We start from the raw sequence: 25,015 nt of genomic DNA on the forward strand, positions 1-25,015 counted from the left end.
TGTTATCTCCGACACAAAAAATAACCTCGCAAGCCTCTACACGGAATTCAATTTCCAGCTTCCAAACATTTTGCGGTTTTTTCGTCAACCGTGTGAGCTCCCATCCATTTATGTAGTATGTAGGTACGGTTGCTGCGGCCAGGTTCTTTTTTTGGTTTTGTATGCGCAACACACACTCTTCTACTTATCATCTCTCCCGGGATGACCGCTTTTCCGGTTCTCGGGATGTGTGTGTGCTGTATGCCAAACGAAACTCCCGACTTGTCCCATCCAGGGAGGGTGCGAGGAAGGCCGGATAGAGAAAAAAAAACTAGTAGAAGTTCAGAAGAGGGAAAACCTATTTAATTATTCTTCTCTTTTAGCATGTTTTTCACCTACACTCGTTGCTCCGAATTCATTGAGTGAGAACATGTTAGTCTGCGTGTGTGTATGTATGCTACCGTGTGTTTGTGTGTGTGCGGATAATTTGCTCTTCTTACTCAATCAGGACGTGCTGGCTTAGCGGAACTGTTCTAATTATTTTTTCTGCCCACTTGAAGCGTACTTCGCCGTGCTCACGTGGTATTATTACTTAATTGCTTCTTCGGAGCGTGGCCTGTTTTGTACGCGAGCCGTTCGCAGGAACAAGATGAAAGGATCCGTCGCTAATCGGAGTCAGTAATAGAAATGTTTCGGTGGGTAATTTTGTTTGCGAAGTTCCAGTATCCTGGGGGTCGGAAAGAGGGAAAAGGCGCGTGGTTGTTTGCGCTGGCAACCGGGGTTGGTAATCGTAATTGTTTTGTGTTTCTGCATTGGCATGCATACTTTGTGCCGAGCTCTTGAACCTTGGGTCTTATTGGATTTTATTAAGAAAATTATTCGGATTTTTTTCTCAACGACATTCGAAGCCATTTTAGCTTTCAGCACCTTAGGATACGAAATAAGAAGGTTGAATTTCTTGAGACATTTTTTGGAACTGGAAATTTCATCAATTATTTTTTAAATCATTGTAACTTGTTTCTGCTTACGGAATTTTCAAACATGAAAACGCGGAAGAAAAAAGTTTGAAATTTCTGTGCAATCGAAATGCTTTAAAGTAAATAAATAAATTTTGCAACTTAGTCGAAAACGACTTGTATAGTCTTGAAATATAAATAAAAGTTTTGTGCAAACTTCGAGAAAAGTTTCTGCGTAAAAAAAGACTACTTTTTACAGGTTTTGTTGTAGTCCATTGAATACAAATATATTATATACACATATGGATCACTCTGACGAATAGCATTTTATTCGAAAAAGACAAAACAGTAATCCCCTCTCGTGTCAAAAAAGGGTACTTATTCAAAAATGATCGCTAAATTATTCTCATCGTGCACCGTAAATTGAAATGTCAAAAACTAGTCAGCAAGATGTCCAAAAAAAGGTGTGAACATTTCGACAGTGAAGTGTGTTGTTTTTTTTTTTTGCAAAACTGAATGTTCACAGTTCGCTTTCACATCTCATCCAAGTTAGTCGATAAAACAAAACCGCTTACGTTCGGGACGGAAAAAAACCAAGTACAGTATTGTGTAGTGAACAATAGAATAGAATACAATTATTGTTGACTTCAGGCAGTGCAAAATTCGACTTTCGATTTGAAGGTTTGCTTAAGGAGCAAATGCATCTTGACATTAAACGTGTGCATTTAACAGTTCGGCTGAAAAGTTCGTATCGTTTAATAGAAACACACATTTTTTTGCCAAAATTCGTTTTTATTATTCAACATAATTGCCATCAGAGGCGATACAGCGATTATAACGATCTTCCAACTTTTCGATACCATTTTTGTAGTACGATTTGTCTTTTGCCTCAAAATAGGCCTCAGTTTCAGTGATTACCTCTTCATTGCTTCTAAATTTTTTACCAGCGAGCATTCTCTTGAGGTCTGAGAACAGGAAAAAGTCACTGAGGGCCAAATCTGAAGAATACGGTGGATGAGGGAGCAATTCGAAGCCCAATTCGTTCAATTTCAGCATGGTTTTCATCGACTTGTGACACGGTGCATTGTCTTGATGAAACAAAACTTTTTGCTTCTTCAAATGAGGCCGTTTTTTTGAAATTTCGTCCTTCAAACGCTCTAGTAACGCTATATAATAGTCACTGTTGATAGTTTTTCCCTTTTCAAGGTAGTCGATGAAAATTATACCATGCGAATCCCAAAATACAGACGCCATAACCTTACCGGCCGATTATTGAGTCTTTCCACGCTTTGGGTTCGGTTCATCGCGTGCAGTCCACTCAGCTGACTGTCGATTGGACTCCGGAGTGAAGTGATGAAGCCATGTTTCGTCCATTGCTATATATCGATGAAAAAAATCAGTTTTACCTTTTTACCTTTTTTTATATATATAAAAAATAGGTATAGAATTCGCTCAAACTTTCGAAAAATTTTCCGAGGCCCGGAGGGCCGAATGACATATACCAATCGATTCAGCTCGACGAACTGAGCAAATGTCTGTGTGTGTGTGTGTGTGTGTGTATGTGTGTGTGTCTGTATGTGTGTTGTCAACTAAGAGGTCGAGATCTCAGAGATTTTTTTTTCATAAATACGTTTATTTCTTAAGGCAGTTTACATAAGTTTTTCTTCGCCGTAGCATCACTTTTACATAATATTCTTATCCTAATTTAATTCTAACATAGTCACAACGTTTTGCATTTATTAAAACATATTCTCTTATTACTTAAATATCATCTTAGGTAACTCGTCATTAATTATGAAATCTACTCGGAAATATTATTTGAACCAAACGATTAACTTCTATAAATTATAAAATAAGCTGTTATTTTCAGACATTTTGTTAATAATTTCATAAACTGTTTCGAGTTTGTTTGTATCATTACATTATTTTTATTCTAATTTAGCTATTGGTTGAACTCATGGACGCAGCTGGGATCAGAACTAAGTCTTGAAAGGGGCCTTTATTAAATTGAAACTCCAGTTTTCTTTATGAAATGATAAATAAGTTTCATGTATGAAAGGTCACGACAAGCAAGAATGTCTCGAACTGGGACATTGGATAGTCTACCTTGGGTACGCAAAGAATTTATTAGTTGAGATCTGACATCACGATACTCCACGCATGTCCAAACGACATGATCAATATCCCGATAACCTTCTCCGCAAGCACAATGATTAGTCTCGGAGAGCCCAATTCGAAGGAGATGTGCATCTAACGTGTAGTGATTGGACATGAGTCTGGACATCACACGAATGAAATCCCTACTCACATCCAGTCCCCTGAACCATACCTTTGTCGATATTTTCGGAATAATTGAGTGCATCCACCGACCCAGATCATCTTTATCCCAAGAAGCTTGCCAGCTGGCAAGTGTTCTTTGGCGAGACGAGCTATAGAATTCGTTGAAAGCAATTGGTCTCTCATAAATTTCACCCTCAATAGCACCACGTTTGGCTAAAATATCGGCTCTTTCATTGCCAGGAATGGAGCAATGAGCCGGGACCCAGACTATAGTGATTAGATAATTATTGTTCAATATGTCGTTCAGGCACTGTTTTATTTTGCCCAGGAAAAACGGTTCAGTCTTGCCAGTCATGTTTGAGCGAATGGCTTCAATTGCACTCAGACTATCTGTGAAGAGGAAATAATGGTTTGGAATTAATGTGACGATTACACTCAAACTATAATGAACTGCTGCTAGCTCTGCTATATAAACAGATGCAGGTTCTTGAAGCCTAAATGAGGCCGAAACATTATTGTTGAACATACCAAACCCTGTCGCTTCTTCAATTCGCGATCCGTCCGTGTAAAACATTTTCTCAGAGTCAATATGCCTGAACTTACTTGAAAAGATCTCAGAGATGGCTGGACCGATTTTGATCAAACTAGTCGCAAATGAAAGGTCTCCCCGTCACCCAAAACGCTATTGAATGGTTTTGAGATCGGATGTTTACTTTTTGAGTTATTCGAAGTTTTATGTCAAAATTTTCAGTTTTTTGACAGTATCTGTCACAATTGACCTTGAAAACAGAATATGTTTTCAGACTTAGATTCCGCACGATAATACCTATTCAACAAGCCATAGATTGTTAAAATCCGTCCATTTTTAACGGAGATATCGAAATTTTTGTGTAAACGACTTTTCCCCTTATTCCAGCAGAAGGAGTTTTGAGCGCTGTATGACAAAGCAATGCTTGGGAGCAACGGAAAACACGATTTTTTATTCTGTTACATACAATTGTTTCTAAGTACCAAAAAGACTGTGTACAGCATCCTTTTTCATGACAATTTGCCTCGGACCGATTTTAGCACGGCTTGTTTTTAGCAACATAATCGTTCGAATATGACATATATAAACCAGATGATGGCAGATGTTTTTTTAATTATACTGTTTTAAACTACTTACTTAAATGCTGGAAGAACATAACATCCATATACCATTCGAATCAGTTCGTCGAGATCAGCAAATGCGTGTGTGACAAATAATTTCACTCAATTTTCTCGGAAAATTTCTTTTCTACAAATTCAGATTCATACGAAAATTCGTATGCTCCCAAACAAAGTTCCTGAATTATGTTTGGTTCCGACCTCTGGTTCCGGAACTACAGGATGATATGTGAAACGAAATCAAAATTGTGTAACTCATTCTTCTTGTAGATGGCTGAACCGATCTAAGATTCAAATGAAATCTAAGAATCATCTAAGATGCAAATGAAAAGTTTCAAGATTCTTTAAAACATCTTGCTCTTCAGTCAGATCCGACTTTTGGTTTAGAAAATGCAGGGTGATTAGTATAAAGATGTCCATTTCACATAAATTAATCAGGTTTATCGGGTTAGCAGATTTGGATAGTCGATAAAAAAAATTAACTTTTTTCTGTTTTAGTGATATTCAGTTGTCGATTCAGAAGGCACCTAAAAATTTAATTCGTGCTATGATTTCTCAAAGATGTCTTCACTGATTTTCAAATATTTTGAAACAAATGTAAACTATACAGCTACTCAGGTGAATTTATCTGACTTCGGCCATACCGAATTTAGAATTCCGGTTCCAGTATAAAATCGTTTCTCAAAAAAGCCTGATCAAATTTCAGAAACAAAAATTCAAATTGAATTGAGCTTATATACAAAATTAATTAGTTTTATACATACATACAAAAATTAATGAATTTTATCCAATTAAGCTTCAAAGTTGTACTCAAAACTGTTGTAATTTATTCGTCATATGGCCATACGGATCGGTTTGGGTTATGCTGGTTCCTCAATACCGGCTCTGGAAGTACCTTAAATTACCGTAAACTCTAAAGTGGAACTTACATATCATGGCATGTTTAATCGATTATCACACTTCTAGATTTAAATTCGATTGTATTTGCAGTTTCGACATTACAGAGTAATGAGTGATTACAATCTCAAATTGTCGCTTAAAACGACGGTCATTAAAATAATGTAATGAAAACTTAAACACCGAAGAATATTCATGCAAAAACACATGCGGATTGATAAAAAAAGGTATCATCTCACTGCTAGGTGGATTAATCACGTTTTTTATATATATAAAAAATAGGTATAGAATTCGCTCAAACTTTCGAAAAATTTTCCGAGGCCCGGAGGGCCGAATGTCATATACCAATCGATTCAGCTCGACGAACTGAGCAAATGTCTGTGTGTGTGTGTGTATGTGTGTGTGTCTGTATGTGTGTTGTCAACTAAGAGGTCGAGATCTCAGAGATGGCTGGATCGATTTTGATCAAACTAGTCGCAAATGAAAGGTCTCCCCGTCACACAGAACGCTATTGAATGGTTTTGAGATCGGATGTTTACTTTTTGAGTTATACGAAGTTTTATGTCAAAATTTTCAGTTTTTTGACAGTATCTGTCACATTTGACCTTGAAAACAGAATATGTTTACAGACTTAGATTTCGCTCGGTAATACCTATCCAACAAGCCATAGATTGTTAAAATCCGTCCATTTTTAACGGAGATATCGATATTTTTGTGTAAGCCTCATTCCAGTAGAAGGAATTTTGAGCGCTGTATGAAAAGGCAATGCTTGGGAGCAACATGAAACACGATTTTTTATACTGTTACATATAATTGTTTCTAAGTACCAAAAAGACTGTGTACAGCATCCTTTTTTATGACAACTTGCCTCGGACCAATTTTAGCACGGTTCATTTTTGGCAACATAATCTTTCGAATATGGCATATGTAAACCAGATGATACCAGCATTATCGAGTTGGAAGTAATTTCATAATTATATTGATTTAAACTATTTACAGCAATAAATGCTGGAAGAACATGGCTTCCATATACCATACGACTCAGTTCGTCGAGATCAGCAAGTGCGTGTGTGACAAATAATTTCACTCAATTTTCTCGGAGATGGTTAAACCGTTTTCTACAAACTCAGATTCATATGAAAAGTCGTATACTCCCAAACAAGGTTCCTGAAATACGTTTGGATCCGACTTCTGAGTGCGGAACCACAGGATGATATGTGAAACGAAATAAAAATAATGCAATTAATTTTTCTCGTAGATGGCTGAACCGATCTAAGATTCAAATGAAATCTAAGAATCATCTATGATTTAAATGAGAGGTCTTAAAATCCTATAAAACCTCTTACTTTTTAGTCAGATCCGACTTTTGGTTTAGAAAATGCAGGGTGATTAGTATAAAGATGTCCATTTCACATAAATTAATCAGGTTTATCGGGTTTGCAGATTTGGATAGTCGATTACCAAATGAATTTATTTTAGTTTAAGCAGTATTCGTTTTTGGAGTCGGAATGTACCCCCAAATTTTAATTCGCACTACAATTTCTCAAAGATGTCTACACACTCCTGAGGTGAATTTCACTGATTTCGGATACGCCGATTTTAGAATTCCGGTTCAAGTATCGAATCGTTTCTCAAAGCTCAATCATTTTCTCAAAAAGGCCATATTGAACTTCAAAAACAAAAATTCAATAAAAAGATCCCATGCAAAATTGGTGAATTTAATCCGATTCTGGAATTACAGGATGGTGAGTTTTTAAAACTCATACCGATATAGAAGATGTAAATTGTTTGGCGTATTAATTTATTGCCATACGAATCATTTTGGGTTATGCTAGTTCCTGAATATCGGCTCTGGAAGTATTATAGATAATGACGAAAAAATCTAAAGTGGAACTTACTTCGACATCTCATGGAATGTTCAATCGATTGTCACACGCTAAGATTGAAATTCGATATGTTTTGCAGTTTCGGCATTACAGGGTAATGAGTGATTAAAATTTCAGTTTGCCGTTTAAAACGACGATAATTAAAATAATGTCATGAGAACTAAAACACCTAAGAATATCCATGCAAAAACACATGCGTATTGATAAAAAAAAAGGTATCATCTCACTGCTAGGTGGATTAATCACGTTTTATTTCGATATAACAGCTCCAAACACTGCTCAGAATCATCAATTCGTTGTTGTTTTTGATCGATTGTGAGCTCACGCGGCACCCATTTTGCACAAAGCTTTCTCATATCCAAATATTCGTGAATAATATGTCCAACACGTTCCTTTGATATCTTTAGGGTGTCAGCTATCTCGATCAACTTCACTTTACGGTCATTGAAAATCATTTTGTGGATTCTTTTCACGTTTTCATCGGTAACAGCCTCTTTTGGACGTCCACTGCGTTCATCGTCTTCGGTGCTCATATGACCAGTACGAAATTTTGCAAACCACTTACGAATTGTTGCTTCGCCCGGTGCAGAGTCTGGATAACACTCATCAAGCCATTTTTTGGTATCGGCGGCACTTTTTTTCATCTAAAAGTAGTGTTTCATCAACACACGAAATTCCTTTTTTTCCATTTTTTTTCACAATAACAAAAGTAGCTTCACTCAAAATGCAATATCTCACAAACTAATAATCAGACAACTGTCAAATTTATACACGTATCTTTTGAAGGTTGGTACTAACTGAAAATGGTATGGATTTAATTCTAGTGCCGCCCTCCATAGAAACGATACGAACTTTTCAGCCGATCTGTTATCTAGGTTTATTCGTAATACCCAGCCTACCCAATGTTAGACTGTATGGCTTATGTCGTTTTCGCTAGAGAAAACTGAAACTGAATCAAGGTAGTTTCATCAAACAAAAACTTTTCACGAAACTGTGTTGGTTTCGCACTTAGCAACAGGGATTTGAGCAAACCTGATATAAAAACCAGGTTCGAAACTGACTTGATTTTCAGTTCAACAACGTTGACATTAGGTTCGAAACTAGCTTCAAACAAACGGTTTAACAGCAGTTAGGGTGGAAACTGGGTTAGGTTTGGCATCAAGCGAAAACAACATTAGTGAAACCCGTACAAGTGGATGCAAAGTAAAACTTTTGTCTGCCTGTCTGTAAAAAGTGTAATTTTGAAGTATTGTTTAAACAATAAGTGGAATTATTTTTTAAAACATGTTTTTTAGGAACCTGACCTTAAAAATTGTGTACACTCTTTTGCCGAAACATTTATTTATGAGGAAGCAGTTGTCAAAGAGGGTGCCGCATTTACTCACGGTGGACCGAGAACGAAATCGAAAACCATGACGAAATTGCAGAAACTGAGCTTCGAACTGCTGCCGCCGCACCCGACATATTCACCGGATTGGGCCCCCAGTGACTACAAGCGACTATAGCCAAAAGGTTTTAATGTCACGATGCTCAGTAAGCGAAACTGAATATTTCGTGAATGTGAACAACAACACCAGGCTGACAAATTGATAATACTATTCATAAATTATGTAAACTAGCAATTTGTTTGAACTGTTTATGCACTGATGAGTCGAAGATCATCTATGAGCATCATCTATGATTGTATGATTCGGCCAACTACCACAAATAATCAAATATTACCAAACACTTCCGATTCATCTTTCGACCAACCGTGTACCGAGCAATTAGGATAAAATAGCGTTGCTGAATAGCGGCTTAAATGTCGCTATAAATTTCATACATTATTCAACCCGAACCCGAGCCGGAGTGCGTGACCTCAATCATCTGGTTATCAAACAACACTCCAACGCTACGGTGCCGTGTCCTGTCCTGTCCTGGCTAACCTCTCAACCAAAACTATCGTCGGTTTGTCGGTTATTAATTAGGTATTAATTATTGATATCGTTCATCGGATACAATTTCTCTCCAAGCACTCCAGGCACTGCGGGTGCAACAAGCTTTCATAATTGTGACGCCTTTTGTTTGCGATCAGTGGCTGGAAGGCGGAAAGGGAAGAATGGCACTCGGCTAATTTCTAGCAAAGGAAACAGAAACGCGCACAACTAAGCTTGCAACAAACTGAACGACCGACCGACCGACCGACCTACCTTTTCCATTTTGGTGAAAGGTAATTAAATTCCTGCATACCGGAATCGATATCTGTCGTCTGCCAATCTCAGAAGTCTTCACTGACTGACGGTTGCATTCAGAGCCGTTTTACAGTTTTAGCAATATTGTTTTCTCATCGTCGGTTCCAGGTCCGTTTTATCTTTCGGAAAGGTTCTGTTGTGGGATTGACACCTGCCTGTTAGGAGGCGAAAATTAAATATTTGGTTGAGCTCTAATGAAACACCCTGGTCTGGTCGGTCGGTTCAGGAAGGATGTGATGCTCACACGCAAATCGGATCGAATGTCTCGACAGGCTCGACAGGACTAATTACAATCAAATTAAATATCAATATTACTGTACTTCACAGAGCAGTAACTGGAAGTATTGATTGTACTTCCAGCCGAGCGTTAAAATTAATTTGGAAAATGAATTACTTTCGGACTGGTGAACATTGCATCTGTGTACTGTACGGAGATGTTACCTCCGAAGGACCTGTTTTGAAGCCATTCAAGCTTATGCAACTATCATTTATGAATTGCTCTCACCAGTGTTGACAGTAAGTGAGAAGCAAATTATCTTGATGATCGGGTTACGATAAAACACATCTCGAACAACACCGTACATGTACACTATGGTACCAATAAAAAAAAATTTCTCTAGTTTCGTAAAACGGTAGTGCTGGAAAGTTTAGGCACAGCTAAAAAGTCCCTATGCAAAATTTTAACTAAATCGGCCCCGCGGTTTCAAAATTTCGAAATTTTTTATCATGAAAAATCACCAAAGGAAGGAGAAGAGGAGAAGGGGGGGTGGGTGGTGGTTATCTCATGCCATATTTCTGCTTCAAAATTTCTGTCCGCAATTCAGATTCAGAATTTAATTTCGGAATTCAGGTTCAGAGTTCTGAAACTGAAGCTCTGGAACTTTAGACCGAAATCTAAGAAATAACTCAGATTCAAAATATAGTTGTATTTAATGGTGGTAATATAATTACACTTTCTTTTATTATGCTACAACGATTGATCTGAGTTGTTTGATGTCTTCACAATAGTTGCTCGGTGTAGTTTGAAGATTTTTTTAAACTTAAAAACCATGTTCCAAAACTCACTGTAAAGATACACAAAAAACTAACTTTTTTATTTGAAGAAATACAACTTTGAAATCTTCCACAATATTGTTGATAAACTCAAATACAATAACTTTGTCGAAGACATAAACTATCTGCCTCATATGGTTTAGAAGATATGGATGATTTCATTTAATACTATGAAAAAAACATTGATTCCAAGTTTTTCTTTTTCTTATTTTTACTATCGTCCATATCTTCTAAACCATATGAGGCAGATAGTTTATGTCTTCGACAAAGTTATTGTATTTGAGTTTATCAACAATATTGTGGAAGATTTCAAAGTTGTATTTCTTCAAATAAAAAAGTTAGTTTTTTGTGTATTTTTACAGTGAGTTTTGGAACATGGTTTTTAAGTTTAAAAAAATCTTCAAACTACACCGAGCAACTATTGTGAAGACATCAAACAACTCAGATCAATCGTTGTAGCATAATAAAAGAAAGTAAAATTATATTACCACCATTAACAGCAGTGGTGCTAGATACATTAAGGAATGAGCCATCGTTCGGACCTTGTGTCGGTTTTTCTTTAATAACATTTTTTACAGATGTCGGATTATGTTACAGTCTTCGAAGGTTTTCTTCCTCATTAAATTTCCTACAAAAATTACATGCCCGCTGATTTTTTGAGTATATAGGGTGACCCCCAGATGATTTTTTTGTTAAAAGTTAGTTTTCCCATACTAAATCCCATACAAACTTTGAACCGCGGGCGCGAAAATATAGTTTCTCCTATTGAGCTAAAATTTTGCATAATTTCTATGGGACCCAAAAGGAACACGAAAAGTTTGGTGGAGCTGAAATCAATATTTTGTCCCACCCTAATGAGCATATTTCCGATAGTATGGAGTAAAAGTTACGATTGCTGCCTCAAATACAACAAGAAATATGTACGATTAAGTTCTACCCATTCTTGCACAGCGTAAATTTTGAAAAGTAAGTAAGTATTTACGAAAAAAAATTCTGCATGACATTAGATTTCAACGTTTGTACAATTCAAAGACATTTGGTATTAATAAAACTGTAAAGTTTTCGATGTTTTTTTTTTAATTTTTCGAAATGACACCAGATCTTGACCAATTTCATCGAACATTTTGAGACTAACTAATGACAAACTAGACCTAACCATCAAAAAGTAACAAGAAATCGTCTTCGATGGACACTTTTGTTGTTCTTTTAGTGATAGATAGAACTTGAATTTATCTACCTACACAAACTGCTTGCCAAATAAAAAAATGTTTTAATGATTTCTGCTATTCTTACCTCTTAAACATTCTCTAGAATAGAAAATTTTGATAACGGCAACGAAAGGCTCATGCTTCACTTCGTTAGGTTATAGCATAATTTCCTGTGCAGAAAATATGTAGAACACCCGGGAATAGATTTGAAGTGATTTTTTCTGAAAGAACGTGGGTTTTCAGTTTGGTACTAAGGTACTGCTTAGCGGTTTATATTACACTGCTAAGTCATTTTCATTGACTCAAAATAGATGGGGAAGACGAAAAATAAGTGTACATGAAATTTCCGAAATCGGTTTTTAATGCAAAAAGCCTTAGAATTGCATGAAACGGAGAGATTTAGTGTGATCTCGAAGAAAAAATTTTTTTTTAAATCTACTTTCTGAGACTTGTCTTAGAATTACATGAGACGTCGATATTTTGTTACCTTGAAAAATAGTTTTTTTTTTTTTGAAAAACCATCCCAGGCGATTTTCAGAACAGAAAAAAAATTTTGATGCCGAATGCCACGAAACGTCAAGATTTTATGTTATCTTGAATTTTTTTTAATCGACCAGGATTTTAAGATTTCCAAAATTCAATTGCCAAATGCCTTAGAATATTGTCTAAAACGTGGAGATCTAGTGTCATTTCGTTTTATTGTTTTGAAAATATTCGAATCTCTAGGACTTACAGAAATTTTGAGATTTTCGAAATCGAAAATTTTTCTTCAATGCCAAATGTCTTAGAATCATATGAATGTCAAGATTTTGTGTTAACTTATTTTTTTTTTAAATCGACGAATTTTGAGAATACAGAATCAAAAACATTTTTTTTGATGCCGAGACTAACTAATATAAAAGAAACCATACCTAGCCATCAAAAAGTAACAACAAACCGTCTTCAACGGCAATGATTGTTGTTCGTTTAGTGGTAGATAGAACTTGAATTTATCTACCTACACAAAGTGCTTGCCAAATAAAAAAAAAATATTAATAATTTTTGCTACTTTTTACCTCTTAAACATTCTCTGGAATGGAAAAATGTGGGCAACGAAAGACTCATGCTTCCATTCGTTAGAATATAACATAATTTCCTGTGTAAAAACATGTAAAACATCCGGGAATAGATGCGATGTAATTTCTACTGCAGAAAGGTGGATTTTCCGTTCGGTACTGCTCTGCGTTTTATGTTGGACTGCTAAGTTATTTTTATTGACTCAAAGATAGATAGGGGATGATAAAATTTTATATTAAATTTCCGAAATTGAAATATTTTTTTTATGCCAAAAATCTTACAATTTCATGAAACGTCGAGATTTAGTGTCATCTTGAAAAAAAAAATATTTTTAGTTTAGGACTTATCTTAAAATGGCAAGAGACATCGATTTTTGGTTATCTTGATTTTTTTTTAATGGACTCGGGTTTTGACATTTCAAACAATGGAATATATTTCAGAAAAATCGATTAGGATTTTGAGATTTCCAAAATCGAAAAAAATTGTCAATACCAAATGCCTTCGAATATTGTCTGAAACGTCGAGATCTAGTGTCATCTCGAAAGTATTTTTTTTATTCGACTTTCTGGGACCTATAAAAATGTTGAGATTTCTGAAATCGATTTTTTTGTTGTTGACGAATGTCTTAGAATTACTTGAAACGTCAATATTATGTGTTATCTCAAAAAAAAAATTCATCGACTGGGGTTTTAAGATTTCCAGTCGAAAATTTTTTTTTGATTCTAAATGCCTTAGAATTAAATGAAACGTTTAGATTTTGTGTTATCTCGAATTTTTTTCTTGAAAAATTGACTAAGATTTTGAGATTTCAAAAATCGAAAAAAAAAATTTGATACCAAATGCCTTAGAATATTATCTGAAACGTCGAGATCTAGTATCATTTTGATTTCTTGAAAAAAGTCGACTCTATGGGGCATAAAATTTTTGAGATTTCCGAAAACGAAAATTATTTTTTGATAACAAAAAAAAATGTTTCGGAAGATCGACGGATTTTGAGATTCCAAAATTTAAAAAAAAAATTAATGTCAAATGCCTCAAAATTCAAATATTTTTTGATACCAAATGTTTTAGAATTACTTAAAATGTCAAGATTTTGTGTTATCTCGAAATATTTCTTTTTTAAATCGGTTGGAATTTTAAGATTTGCAAAATCGGAAAAAAAATTCGATGCCAATACTGTCTAAAATACTGTCTAATGTCATATTGATTTTTTTGTATCCGACTCTATGAGACCTACAAAAATTTTGAGATTCCCGAAATCTGAATTTATTGTTTGATGCCAAATGTCTTAGAATCAAGATTTGTGTTAATCCAGAAAAAAAATTTTTTTGATCGACGGACCTTGAGATATTAAAATCTAAAAAAAAAATTTGATGCCGAATGTCTGAAACGTCGAGATCTAGTGTAATTTCGAATTTTTTTGTGAAACAAAACTCGACTCTATGGGACTTGTAAAGATATTGAGATTTCCGAAATTGAAAATTTTTTTTTGTCGTCGAATGTCTAGAATTGCATAAAATTTTTTCTTGATAAAACCAGATCTTCACTTTTTATGAAATTCCAAGACATTCGACATAAATCTTTTTTTTTCCGATTTCAGTAATCTCAAATTTGTTTCTATGTCTCCGAGTTGAGATTTTTCAAAAACAAAATCTAAGACAATTGGCATGATGAGTCTAAGACGAATTGTGTAAAAACAAAGCGATATGTTTGCTAGTTTTGTTCTTATAGTGTTATTTCAGTGTAATAAAAAATGCATAGGATTTGCATACCTTGTTAAAAATCATCTTGAAAACAAGTGACATTTGGATGAATTGACCGGTGCAATGATTCTGAATGATGATTTATTTTATGACTCTAATTTTACCCCACTCTGTAGCATCTGATAATTAATTTGACAAACTTTCAATCTACACCATCCAACATGCAAACTCGGCCGTTTATTGTGGATGAGGAACTTTTAGTTTCACCAGAGCACATTACCTCATCTACATTCTAGTACACCTCCTTCCAGGAAGCTTTACTTTTCTGTTTTTTTTTACTCTCTTTTCTCGTTCCACCTGGCGCAGCAGAGTTTCCCAAACAAACATTATTCTTTCATTTTATTAAAACATCTATCCGCAATGTTTCTCCGTCACAGTAGAGGTATTTTCTCTCCCCCTTCCCCCCTCATTCATTCCAAAATTACCCAGCAAAATACTAGCCGGATCGCAAAAGTTAGACAACAACACACCCCGTTGAAAATGAGTAGTGCCGTAAACCCTTTTTGCTAAACAAAAAAAAATCTTTTCCTCTAGCGCACACACACACACACCCGGGTTCCGAACTATTTTTTTTGTAGAATCAACAACTCTAGTCAAGCAAGCAACCAACTAACCAACCAACATCAGAGAAAATAAATCAGATTACCATTGTCATAAAGTAGAAGAAAAAGTAGCTTCTCTCTTCTGACAAACGAAAAATTATCCTTTCTAGCGACTGCAGCGCTACTATCGTGTTTGATCGAAGGGAAGGCCCTTGCAGCAAAAAAAAGAACACACATCGATTTCAGCACCATGTTTTTTTTAATTCTCAGCTCTCTTCCACACCTTATTTCACAAATATACTTCAAACGTAAATGTAGCTCCACCATCCACCAAAAAAAAAAAACAAAACCTATAAACCTCGCCGCCCACAACAGGTGTGATGAAATTAAACGAGTTTTCTTCTCTCTTTTTCTCTTTCTTCTCGTATTTCGAACCGAATGTTGACCGTTACCGCGTGTACTATAACTTTTACACACACACTCTAAAAACAAACGAAATTCAGCAAACTACCACGGCTCAAACACGGTGTTTCTAGTCGGTGTGTTAATGTCGGTTGTTGGGGGTGTTTTTGTAACGTTTGCTCTGATGGCTTTGTGCTACAGGTCAGTTGTAGTACATAATAACTTCTCCTTGTGCCTAAGGTTAGTGATTTTCTTCGTTTTTTTTCTTCCAACTCTTTTACTTTTCCCATTTTACTAAATGCAAGAAAACAATAGAATTCAACCGAAAAAATAAACCAACAAAAAAAACCAGTCTAACCCCTAACAACAAAACGTAGTGAGAGAATGAAACTAACAACTAGAACAAACAAGCAAACAAACAAACAAACGAAAAAACATAACAAAACAAAAAAGACTCACAGAAAGTACTCGAGAGAAGAAACCACAAACAAACCACTATAAAAACATTTAAAAAAAAAAATTAGAATCATACATGTATCTCTATTTACCTGTCTTTGTGTTACTCTAAGCTAAACAAAAAAAAACAACTATCTATAATATCTAGTGCAGTTTTCTTTCCGTTTTGTCTACTACAACTCTCACTATCTGTGTTTGTTTTTGAAGTAAATATCTGAGTGACATCTATCCAGTCCTGGTTTTAAACGATCACAAACCAGTCTGCTTTGTTTCTTTTTTCTCGCGGCGATAATGATTCGCTGTTGTAAATTGGAATCTTTGGAATTGACATTGAAATGTAATCCATCTAGGGTAGGCAGTGCGAAATTGTAGGAAATTTTTAAATTTAAAAACTTGGAATTTGTTAAATTTAGGAGACTTGTCAGCGAACGGGAACCTGACAGCACTCCGAACTATTACCACAAACGAATTTCCAGACATGACAGTCACGATCTTTTTTTGGCACACATCTACGGTCCTCCGAGAAACTGGCACCAATGGTGATAAATTGGTTGCACTGCTGAGTTCCCATCATCATATTCATAATGCAAATGTCAAACCGTGAGAACTCTTTCGATTCGTTAACTTATTGGTAAACATTGAGATTTTATATTTTATTTCAATTATTTAAAGTTCGTCTTGCGTTTATTTACATTAACCACAAGCGGACGATTTACATCCGATGCGCATTATAGCAGTTAAATGAAAGTTTGAATACATCCTTTTTCCGTTTGTAGTAAAGCTACATACAATCAGTCTTTTTAGCGCTGAAGAACATCGGAAGGCTCAGGATTCAACTTCCAGGTTTGTGACATTCTGCCATGTACCACGAAAAAGTCAGAGCAGATTACATAAATTATGTGGAAAATGTAAATCAATGGTACGAATATTTCAAAGAAATAAGCAAACCTCGTTCTTATGAAATGCTTCTGGAATGGAAAACCGTAGCTTATGTTTTTCGGTCAATTGTTCAACTTTTCGATCCATATAATTGTTGCAAGAGGTTCGTAAAGTGTGATATGATATTTATTGAAAGTTTCTTCTCACCCGACAAACATTTTGATTCTATAATTTTAACAGCAGACTTTGACTTCAGAACTTGATTCGAGTGCGACGTAAGGAGAGACATTAAAATGTCAGCATGGTAGGCATTCTAGTGCCTGGCTGCCTCATGCAACAAGGGACACGCCTCAAATGATACAACTGTGTCCGCCTGAATTTCGTTCTGATTTCGGTTCTGATGAAGTCATCGCCGTCAGCCGTTTGCCCGACTGTTGACAGCCGAAGGACCAGATCCGCATGTCAAAATAAGCTTTCTTTTTTTTCTAATTAATAAAATTGTTTTAGTTTGGATGTTAGTTTCGGATCGAAAAAAATGGTTTAATTCTAGTCTATATACTTTATTTATAAAAAAAGTCCAGATTTCAAAAGTTTTCCATCTGCTATGAGAGGAATATTTTCGGAGTTAAGAGAATTAGTTCGTTTCATTGTGGTTCCATAGGCTCTGTTGGTGACCACCTATGTCGTTACAACATGAGCAGTCCGTATATCACAGAATTCGCATCATTGTGAATATAATCAAACAGAACTTTGAACATTTGCTTCGAGCTGCATATTTTCATTCCATTTGGAGATTTCTCTTCGTCGATGATCTCAAAAAAAGAGCCAGTGAGCCCCGTAGTTTACTCGAGGTCTTAACTGAACTTTCTTCGTGCATTTTTCTCTCTCATTTTTCCTAAACTAAACAATGTTGATCATCAAATCCCTTTTACGATCTTGTATAGTACCTTGTCTCGATATTTCACCCTATGACCAAATCAGCTACCTTCAGAAAGCGAACTTGGTGTTTTTCCATAATTCATTTAGCTAAAAACTTTACCTAACTGGCCAGTCAATGTCGTTGGGCAGCAGATTGAAGACCTTACCATTGTCGTCAAGCGCCGTCCTGAACGTTTACCAAATATGCCAATCTGGAAGCAGCTAAGGATATACAGATCAAATGTAGTTGGTAATTGCTTTTATTTGTCAAATTCGATTACCTTAGGAAGTTCAAATATTGAAACGGAGATTACACAGTAACGCGATACACAGTATCGAAATGAGTGAATTGTTGACATTTGATTTCGTTTCACTCATGGCACACTTCAACTTGAACTGTTTACAACACAATAACTCTCGCGCTCCCCCAAGCGGTGAGTGCGGTCATTTTAGAAAGTACCGGGTACGAACCAGATTTTTTTTAAATTTTTGTAGGCACATACATGTCTTTATTATTTATCTTTGCTATTACTCTATTACTTTCAATTATTTCCTGTCAAGATTGGAAAAGTCAGCGACTCAAAACTAAACAGAAAACTGTCTGAGGCAATGTTAAAACATAAACTTTAACAACTGTGACGAATGTCTGCGAAAAAAAATCTTTTTTTTAACGTCTGTGTAAAAATGCTAGTTTACCGACAAATCTGCAGATCTGGCATCTCTGGTGAAATTACCCGAACAACGGGAATCATTTCATACATACAACCACAAATGCAAAGTCGCCATTTTGAAATGTATTTGTTTACATTGCAAAACATCTACTATGCCCCTTGAAATGTCGATATAGAAGAAAAGCAGAAAGAGAAAAGTAGAACTTTATTGCATAATCAATTACAATTGGAAACCAATATTTTCGATACTACGATAGCTAAAAGATCCTACGAAACGGTAGTGCTAGTGATAAAACTTTTGCTTAGAATAGTCTTGAATACTTAAAAAATATAGGGATCGTTTTAGCTGACAGGAGAACTTTATACAAACTGCGTTTGGTTTACTGCTGCCGGATATTGTTCCTAGTCATATCACCACTAGACTATAGTTGACAGTTTGCAACGCTTATTTACGACAGCTAACGAAGAATTTCGAACTAGTACATAGCTAAATTCTTCCAGCTATTAGATTATCGGTAAGAAAAAATCACACTGTAGCAAACCGTACTGGTGTAATTCATCACAAACGCATTGCAATGGATATGAATAGGATCCTACTCATTTTTGAGCAATTTTTTTTCGAGCGTGTAGATGATTCATGTGACTATAAAAAGGTTCACTTGTAAAATAGGAAGATTCGATTGTTGTTTCTGTGCATAAAATTTCAAGCACATATCCAACTTCAAACTTACTGTGCGTCCATGTTCAAGTTCAACCCGAGTGCCGTACACGAATGAACACAGTACGTACGCCGGGCACATGCTAGGTACGGTTGAACCAGCGATAGAGGAAAAAAACAGAACAAAGCAAAAACAAAACAAGTTCGATAGTAATCAAAGTGAAAGAAGGGTGAGTATAGTAGGAGCGAAACAAAACTGAGCGTGTGGCCATATTAGTTTGAACCGTGTACGTAGTACCGTGTTCTTCCAATTTTTTTTGGATCTTGTACTAGAATGATCCAAAGTTTGATGAATGCGGCTCAACATCCAATAATCACGAAACCTGCAGAAAATTAATATTGAACGATTTAGAAGATACTGGAAGGTTTAAGTTGGATCATTAATTTTAGTGATCATTCAAGCCTTCGAGCATAACAAGTGCTTGACGTTCTTAGAGTATTAGAAAACTCATACAAAATACATTCCAACGGTAGCAAGTAGAGTAAATGTAGCACCTACAATGACAGTTTTCATTTTTTTTCTTGAAAACACATTTGTAGATATTGTTGATAAACTTGTCTATAGCAGGCCTTACACGTGACAATATTATTGTCAATCCAAAGTATTGTCAATACCGTCAATCCAATTGACTTGGTAACTGGAGTCCGCATTTTTCGAGAAAATCAAGCGTTTGGAGCTTCAAATATTGCAAATGAATATTAAAATATAGAGATAAGAGATTATTGCACATATTTAACAGTTTCTCTCTGGAGAGAAAGTATTGTTGGATTGATGAGCAGTTTTGATTTTTTTGACAATATTTTCGTCAATCCAATGAAGTTTCCATTACACGATCAAAAGTATTGTCAATACTCCTTGTATTGACAATAATATTGTCTCGTGTAAGGGCAGCTTATCGATAATTTCTGAAATGGACATTGTGGTAATCTGGAACCACTGTTCACCGATGTAGGCGAGCGTTATTCGTGTACAAGTTCAGGGTTGAACATGACTTGAGAGTTTGGTATAAGAATAGAACTTCTGCGAGCATGTTGTTCGGTTTTTTCTTTAGGAGGCTGATTCAAATCATTCGTTAGTCCCACGACAAAAGGGCCTAACTGCAAATGACAGTTTCTCTTTGTTTACTTTTTCTTCTACGATTCACTGGATTGATTTCATATTTATCGTCTTACTCTTCGTGAAACATTCAAGTTAAAACCACAAGTTTTCGATTTATGTTGAAAACTTTCGAGAAATTGCAGTAATGGCTCCGTAATAATAATAAAAAAAAGTGAACAATGAGAGGCTCTCATGCGCAGTAGGGCATTTTTGTCGTGGGACTATCGCAATATACATCTTCGATTGGATGAATTTGAAATTCCGCCCATTTCAAATGTTGATCTAGCACATTTTATTCATCCGTCAAAGTAAGCCGAGGTGCCAGTTTTTTTGCAGATTCGTCTGTAAATTTACAATGACGTTTTTGTTTTTCGTTCAATAGACCGATGCTAGCGCGACATAATTTATAAAGCATCTACCAGTTGGCAAACTTTTATTGAATTTGCAGACTTGTTCACTTCTGCCCAAAGACATTCGAAACTTTCACCGAGAATCTCTGTTTGTTATTGAGGAAGGCCAGGGGTCTGAACATTTGTCTTCACATTTCTGTTCTAACTCGCAGACTGACAGACATTGCCTGAAATATTCAATAGAGTCATTTGAAATTCACAAAAAATGTCTGAAAATTACAAAGAAAAAAACAAAAGTTTCGGAGAATCAGTTTAACATATTTTTTCTTCGCGTGACACTTATTCATCAGAGACTCTGCTTTCAGCCGAGATGCCAGGTCTTTTCTGAGTGAAGCTGAGATGCCAGGTCTCATCTAGTGAGGTCGGATTTTTCAAATTACTCGATTGGCATATTGTTGCAAAACTGAAATGTAGAGGCGCTACTTGTTTAGAGATGATACTTTCAACAAGAGCTGTCAAATCGGTAGAAAAATTTCTAATTTCTCCACCTTTTCAACGATTTCTTATGAAAACGGGCAAATTCATTTGAAAAATCATAGTAGAAGTTGAAGAAAAAGTTTTTGCTCTGAGGTGGTAATGTTGATCTTAGTTCATTGTGCGAAATCTATCGTTTATTCAGAATGGAACATTAAACTTGGTTTGATACCATTTTTGAAATGCCTGTAAATAACAAATAAAGTATCCAAAATAAATAGTACTCGATTGCTATATATTCTAGTACTCGAGAAATCAACATTACATTGGTTTCTGTTTAAAAAATGTTGATCCGAAAAAACCTAACCTTACCCAATTTCACACATTTCTGACGATTTTCCATATTTAATCGTAGTTCACACTAAAAAAATAGTAGTAATCACTTTCAAATCGATTTTCTTCTACTCCCAGTGTACTTTTATTGCTGATATCTATTTGTACTATTGAATAAACGATAAAAATGTTGCAAATCACTATTGCCGATATGAAAATTTTCGAAGGAATCCACCTTTTCTTGGTTCCATTTTACATTGGCTGGTGTCGCTACAGGTAAATCAGCTTTGCGACAATGTGCCAATTGCTCAATAAGCGAGTACAATTTTAAATCCATTCGATTAAATTTTAATCGATTATCTGGGTTATAAATCGATTACTAAATTAATTCTTCGAAGAAAGTAATTAGGTTTTACATAAACATGACATAACCTCACAAAATGAACATTTTTTTGACAGAGGTTCAATTTTTGAATTAAAAAATTGCAAGTCGCCTCACACTAAACAGAATTATACAAATATCGCTCCTTGATGCTGGAAACGCATACAGAGCAATCTTTTTCGTCATTTTTCAATTTTTAATTTGCAGTTGCAAAACAAACCAAAGACACGGCAGCTTGCTGTCAAAGATGAACTTGATTCATCGGCAGTTCATTTGTATCGTCATCGTGTGAAACCTAATTGAATGATTCGATCGATTAGGTTTTGCACGATGACCACTCGAATGAACTACCAATGAACTGCCGATGAATCAAGTTCACCTTTGGACAGCTATCAGTGGTTTGTTTACATATCTGTTAACACGTATTCAAATTAGAATGAACGCAATGAACACAAACAAACCAGCTGTCAAAATTGATTCATTTTGTTAATTTTTGTGAGGTTATGTTATGTTCGTGCAAAACCTAATTCAACTAATCAAATTGGTATTACAACATCCCTAGACAAGTCTCTTCAAAGCAGAGTTGCCAGGTCTGCAGATTTGTCAGTAAATCTGCAGATCTCGTATATAGTGCTGCAGACATTGTTTGTTGCAGACTTTTGAAAATCGAGTTTGTCGCAGACTTTCGTCAAAAATTACAGACTTTTGAAATCGCGTTTGGTTTTTTTTTTTGCTCGTCCAGTCAGTTTAGCGTATAATACTTTGTAAAGTAATTGCTGCCTGCAGACATTTTTTCGGATTTACTGACTGTTGCTACTTTGTCAGAAGATATTTGAGATTTTTATCTGGCATCCTGCATCCATCTCTCTGAAGCTGCTGCATTTTTTCTTCAGCAGATTTTTAAAATTGCCCATTTTTGAACTCCTCAAACCGTTTCCGTGCGTCATACTTCATAGAGCACTTCAAGAGATCAAGATGTTTTACCTGGCATAGGTCTGAAACGAATGATTCTGGAATGAATGCTAGCTCTCTGTGCTGAGAATCATTGAAAAGTATAAATTGATAAATTGAAAATTTAAAGAACAAAAATACAGTTTTCAAAAGACGAAACATCTAGAAAAGGGTCATCTGCTTGGTGTTTTAAGTAGTTCAATTTAGTAGCCCAATAATAAGATACTCGGCGAAAGCAGACAATAGAAAAACCATTGCCAATTGACGTAACATGACGTAGAACAAACGCCAATCGGGCGGTATTTTTGGTTTTGAAACCTGTCTCAGTAGACCGCGATTCTGATTCAAGTGATTTCGAGCTTCCGTGCCACCGCACACCAACAAGTGACGACTTGCATCAAAGCTACTACAAGAATACCATCAGCCCGTATTCAACAGTGTTGTGAATGCTCTGATAGAGTCGGTCAGTCAAATGCGAGCACATCAGAGGAGGCCATTTTGGAAGGAAAACGCGAGTCGCTTATTATTAGTGTGTGTGGATACTGACGGTTGTTCAATATGATGAAGCCACTGAAGAATTTGCACTCACATCGTCATTACTAGTGAATTTAAAGAAAAATGATAACCCAATCTAAACAAACATTCCTCTAATAAACGCCACTCTTTAAAAGGTTTAAAAACTCCACTGTGACACAATCGATTCGAATCAAACTATAACAGAACGATTCACCGTATTTCGGTTCAATCATGATAGATATTTTGTACTACGTTTCTTTATTTTCTCTAATGCTTTTAGAAATACAATCTTTGAGTTTGATACATCAGAGTTTCTGTATACGCTAATAACTATTTATATTTCAATTTTTCGGTTTCACATTTATCACACAATTTGCAGAACAGTCACAGAAAAAAAAGACTTTCACATGTCAATCCTATACTAAACATTTTGTATCAAAAGTCCTGTCCACAGAAGAAAAAAAACTGGTTGATTCCACAACCAACCAAGCGGCCATTCAATTGTTATTATTGAAATAACTTTACTCAAAAACTCTACAAATAAGTGTAGTTTCGTTTCCAAATTCAACTCAAAATTCCACCAAAAAAAATCCAAGCAAAACTGTTCGATAAAATCCAGAAAAAAATGCCCTCAATCTGTCTCTGTTTCCAACTTTTGTAAACTGTCTCTAAATCTACCCCATCTCTCTTTCTCTCTCTGTCTGTCTGTCTGTCTGCATGAGTACTCAATGTTTAACTGTCTGTTTTGCCATCGCAAAAAAAAATACACTGCTTCTGACATGTACCGTTTGGAAAACAAACGAAAGACCAAAGATCAACAAACGATCCCGGATATTGCCTCACTGTGTTTGCTGCAAAACAAAAAAACTCATAACCAGATGGCGCAGTTTCTTCACCCCATTCAACACAAAATCTCATACTTACTGCACAATTACATTGTTTTATTTTTCGTTTTAGTTTTGGTTTTTGTTTCTTCTTCTTATGATTATTCTTATTATTATTGCTATTCGGTATCGATATTTGTTGTCAGATCAATCAGAAACATTAGAGAACGAACGAACTCTTACTCCTTGCAGTACAACACATATTGCTCTCTAGTACAAAACCAGTTTCTCTATATATATATATATTATATACGAAGTACGATTTTCCGTTCCAATATATGGCTGTGAGTACTTTTGTGAAACTAAACATTCCTATCGTATCTATTCAGGTAATACATTAAAAAATAAGTCGAACAATACAACCCTTCAAAATACAAAACCCACTGTAAATATGTAACTAAATGATTTCATCTATTTCTTCTTTTCTCACTTACCTAAAACTATGTTATTACTAGTTGCAATTATTGACTTGAAAAGCCCACCTTTGTGTTTGAGATTCTTTCGTAACCAACCAACTCCTTCATACGTTAGGTTCTTGGAATGCACTTTCAGTTTCAGGCGAATGGCTTCTGTGCATGCTAACTCTTGTCGTTGACGTTTGTTTCATAGTTTTTGGTAGAAGAGACGTGCTTGCAACTTAATTTTTTTAATTAGTCTAGTCTAGTGTTTGTGTGTGTTTTCTAGATAGTGCAATAAAGATATGAGGAAAAACTTGAATTGTCTGAATGTCGCAACCAAAGTAAAGCAAATAACCAACTGTTCACTGTAAAATGTGGAGAGAGAAAAAAAACCTTTAACTAGCAGTGCAGAAAGAATTGGTTGACATCTATGAGACTGCCGCAAAAATTTACTGATTAGGGACTGACTGATAATTCGAAGAAGAAGTAAACGAAAAAAAAAAACGATAGGGAAAAACTGTCTGCTATGAAACAATTTGATTTACTTTTCAACAATAATATATATCTTATTAACCTAAAAGTTTAGA

General features: G+C 35.5%; 1 protein-coding gene across 12 annotated transcripts in view; it reads left to right on the forward strand.

Moving 5' to 3' along the window:
- Positions 1-25,015, forward strand: part of LOC131426183 (disintegrin and metalloproteinase domain-containing protein 33) — a 1,149,595-nt gene that overhangs the window by 1,084,087 nt on the left and 40,493 nt on the right. For 6 of the 12 annotated variants that reach the window (XM_058588702.1, XM_058588711.1, XM_058588701.1 and 3 more), the window contains one exon: positions 15,501-15,639. The exons of 2 other annotated variants lie outside the window; for them this stretch is intronic. In XM_058588702.1, coding sequence (XP_058444685.1) covers positions 15,501-15,639 — 139 coding nt within the window. The remainder of the gene's footprint in view (positions 1-15,500; positions 15,640-25,015) is intronic. 4 more of the 12 variants (XM_058588704.1, XM_058588708.1, XM_058588710.1 and 1 more) reach the window with 1 other exon arrangement.

This window comes from Malaya genurostris, chromosome 1 (genome assembly GCF_030247185.1).
Source record: "Malaya genurostris strain Urasoe2022 chromosome 1, Malgen_1.1, whole genome shotgun sequence".
NCBI classification, from domain to species: domain Eukaryota; kingdom Metazoa; phylum Arthropoda; class Insecta; order Diptera; family Culicidae; genus Malaya; species Malaya genurostris.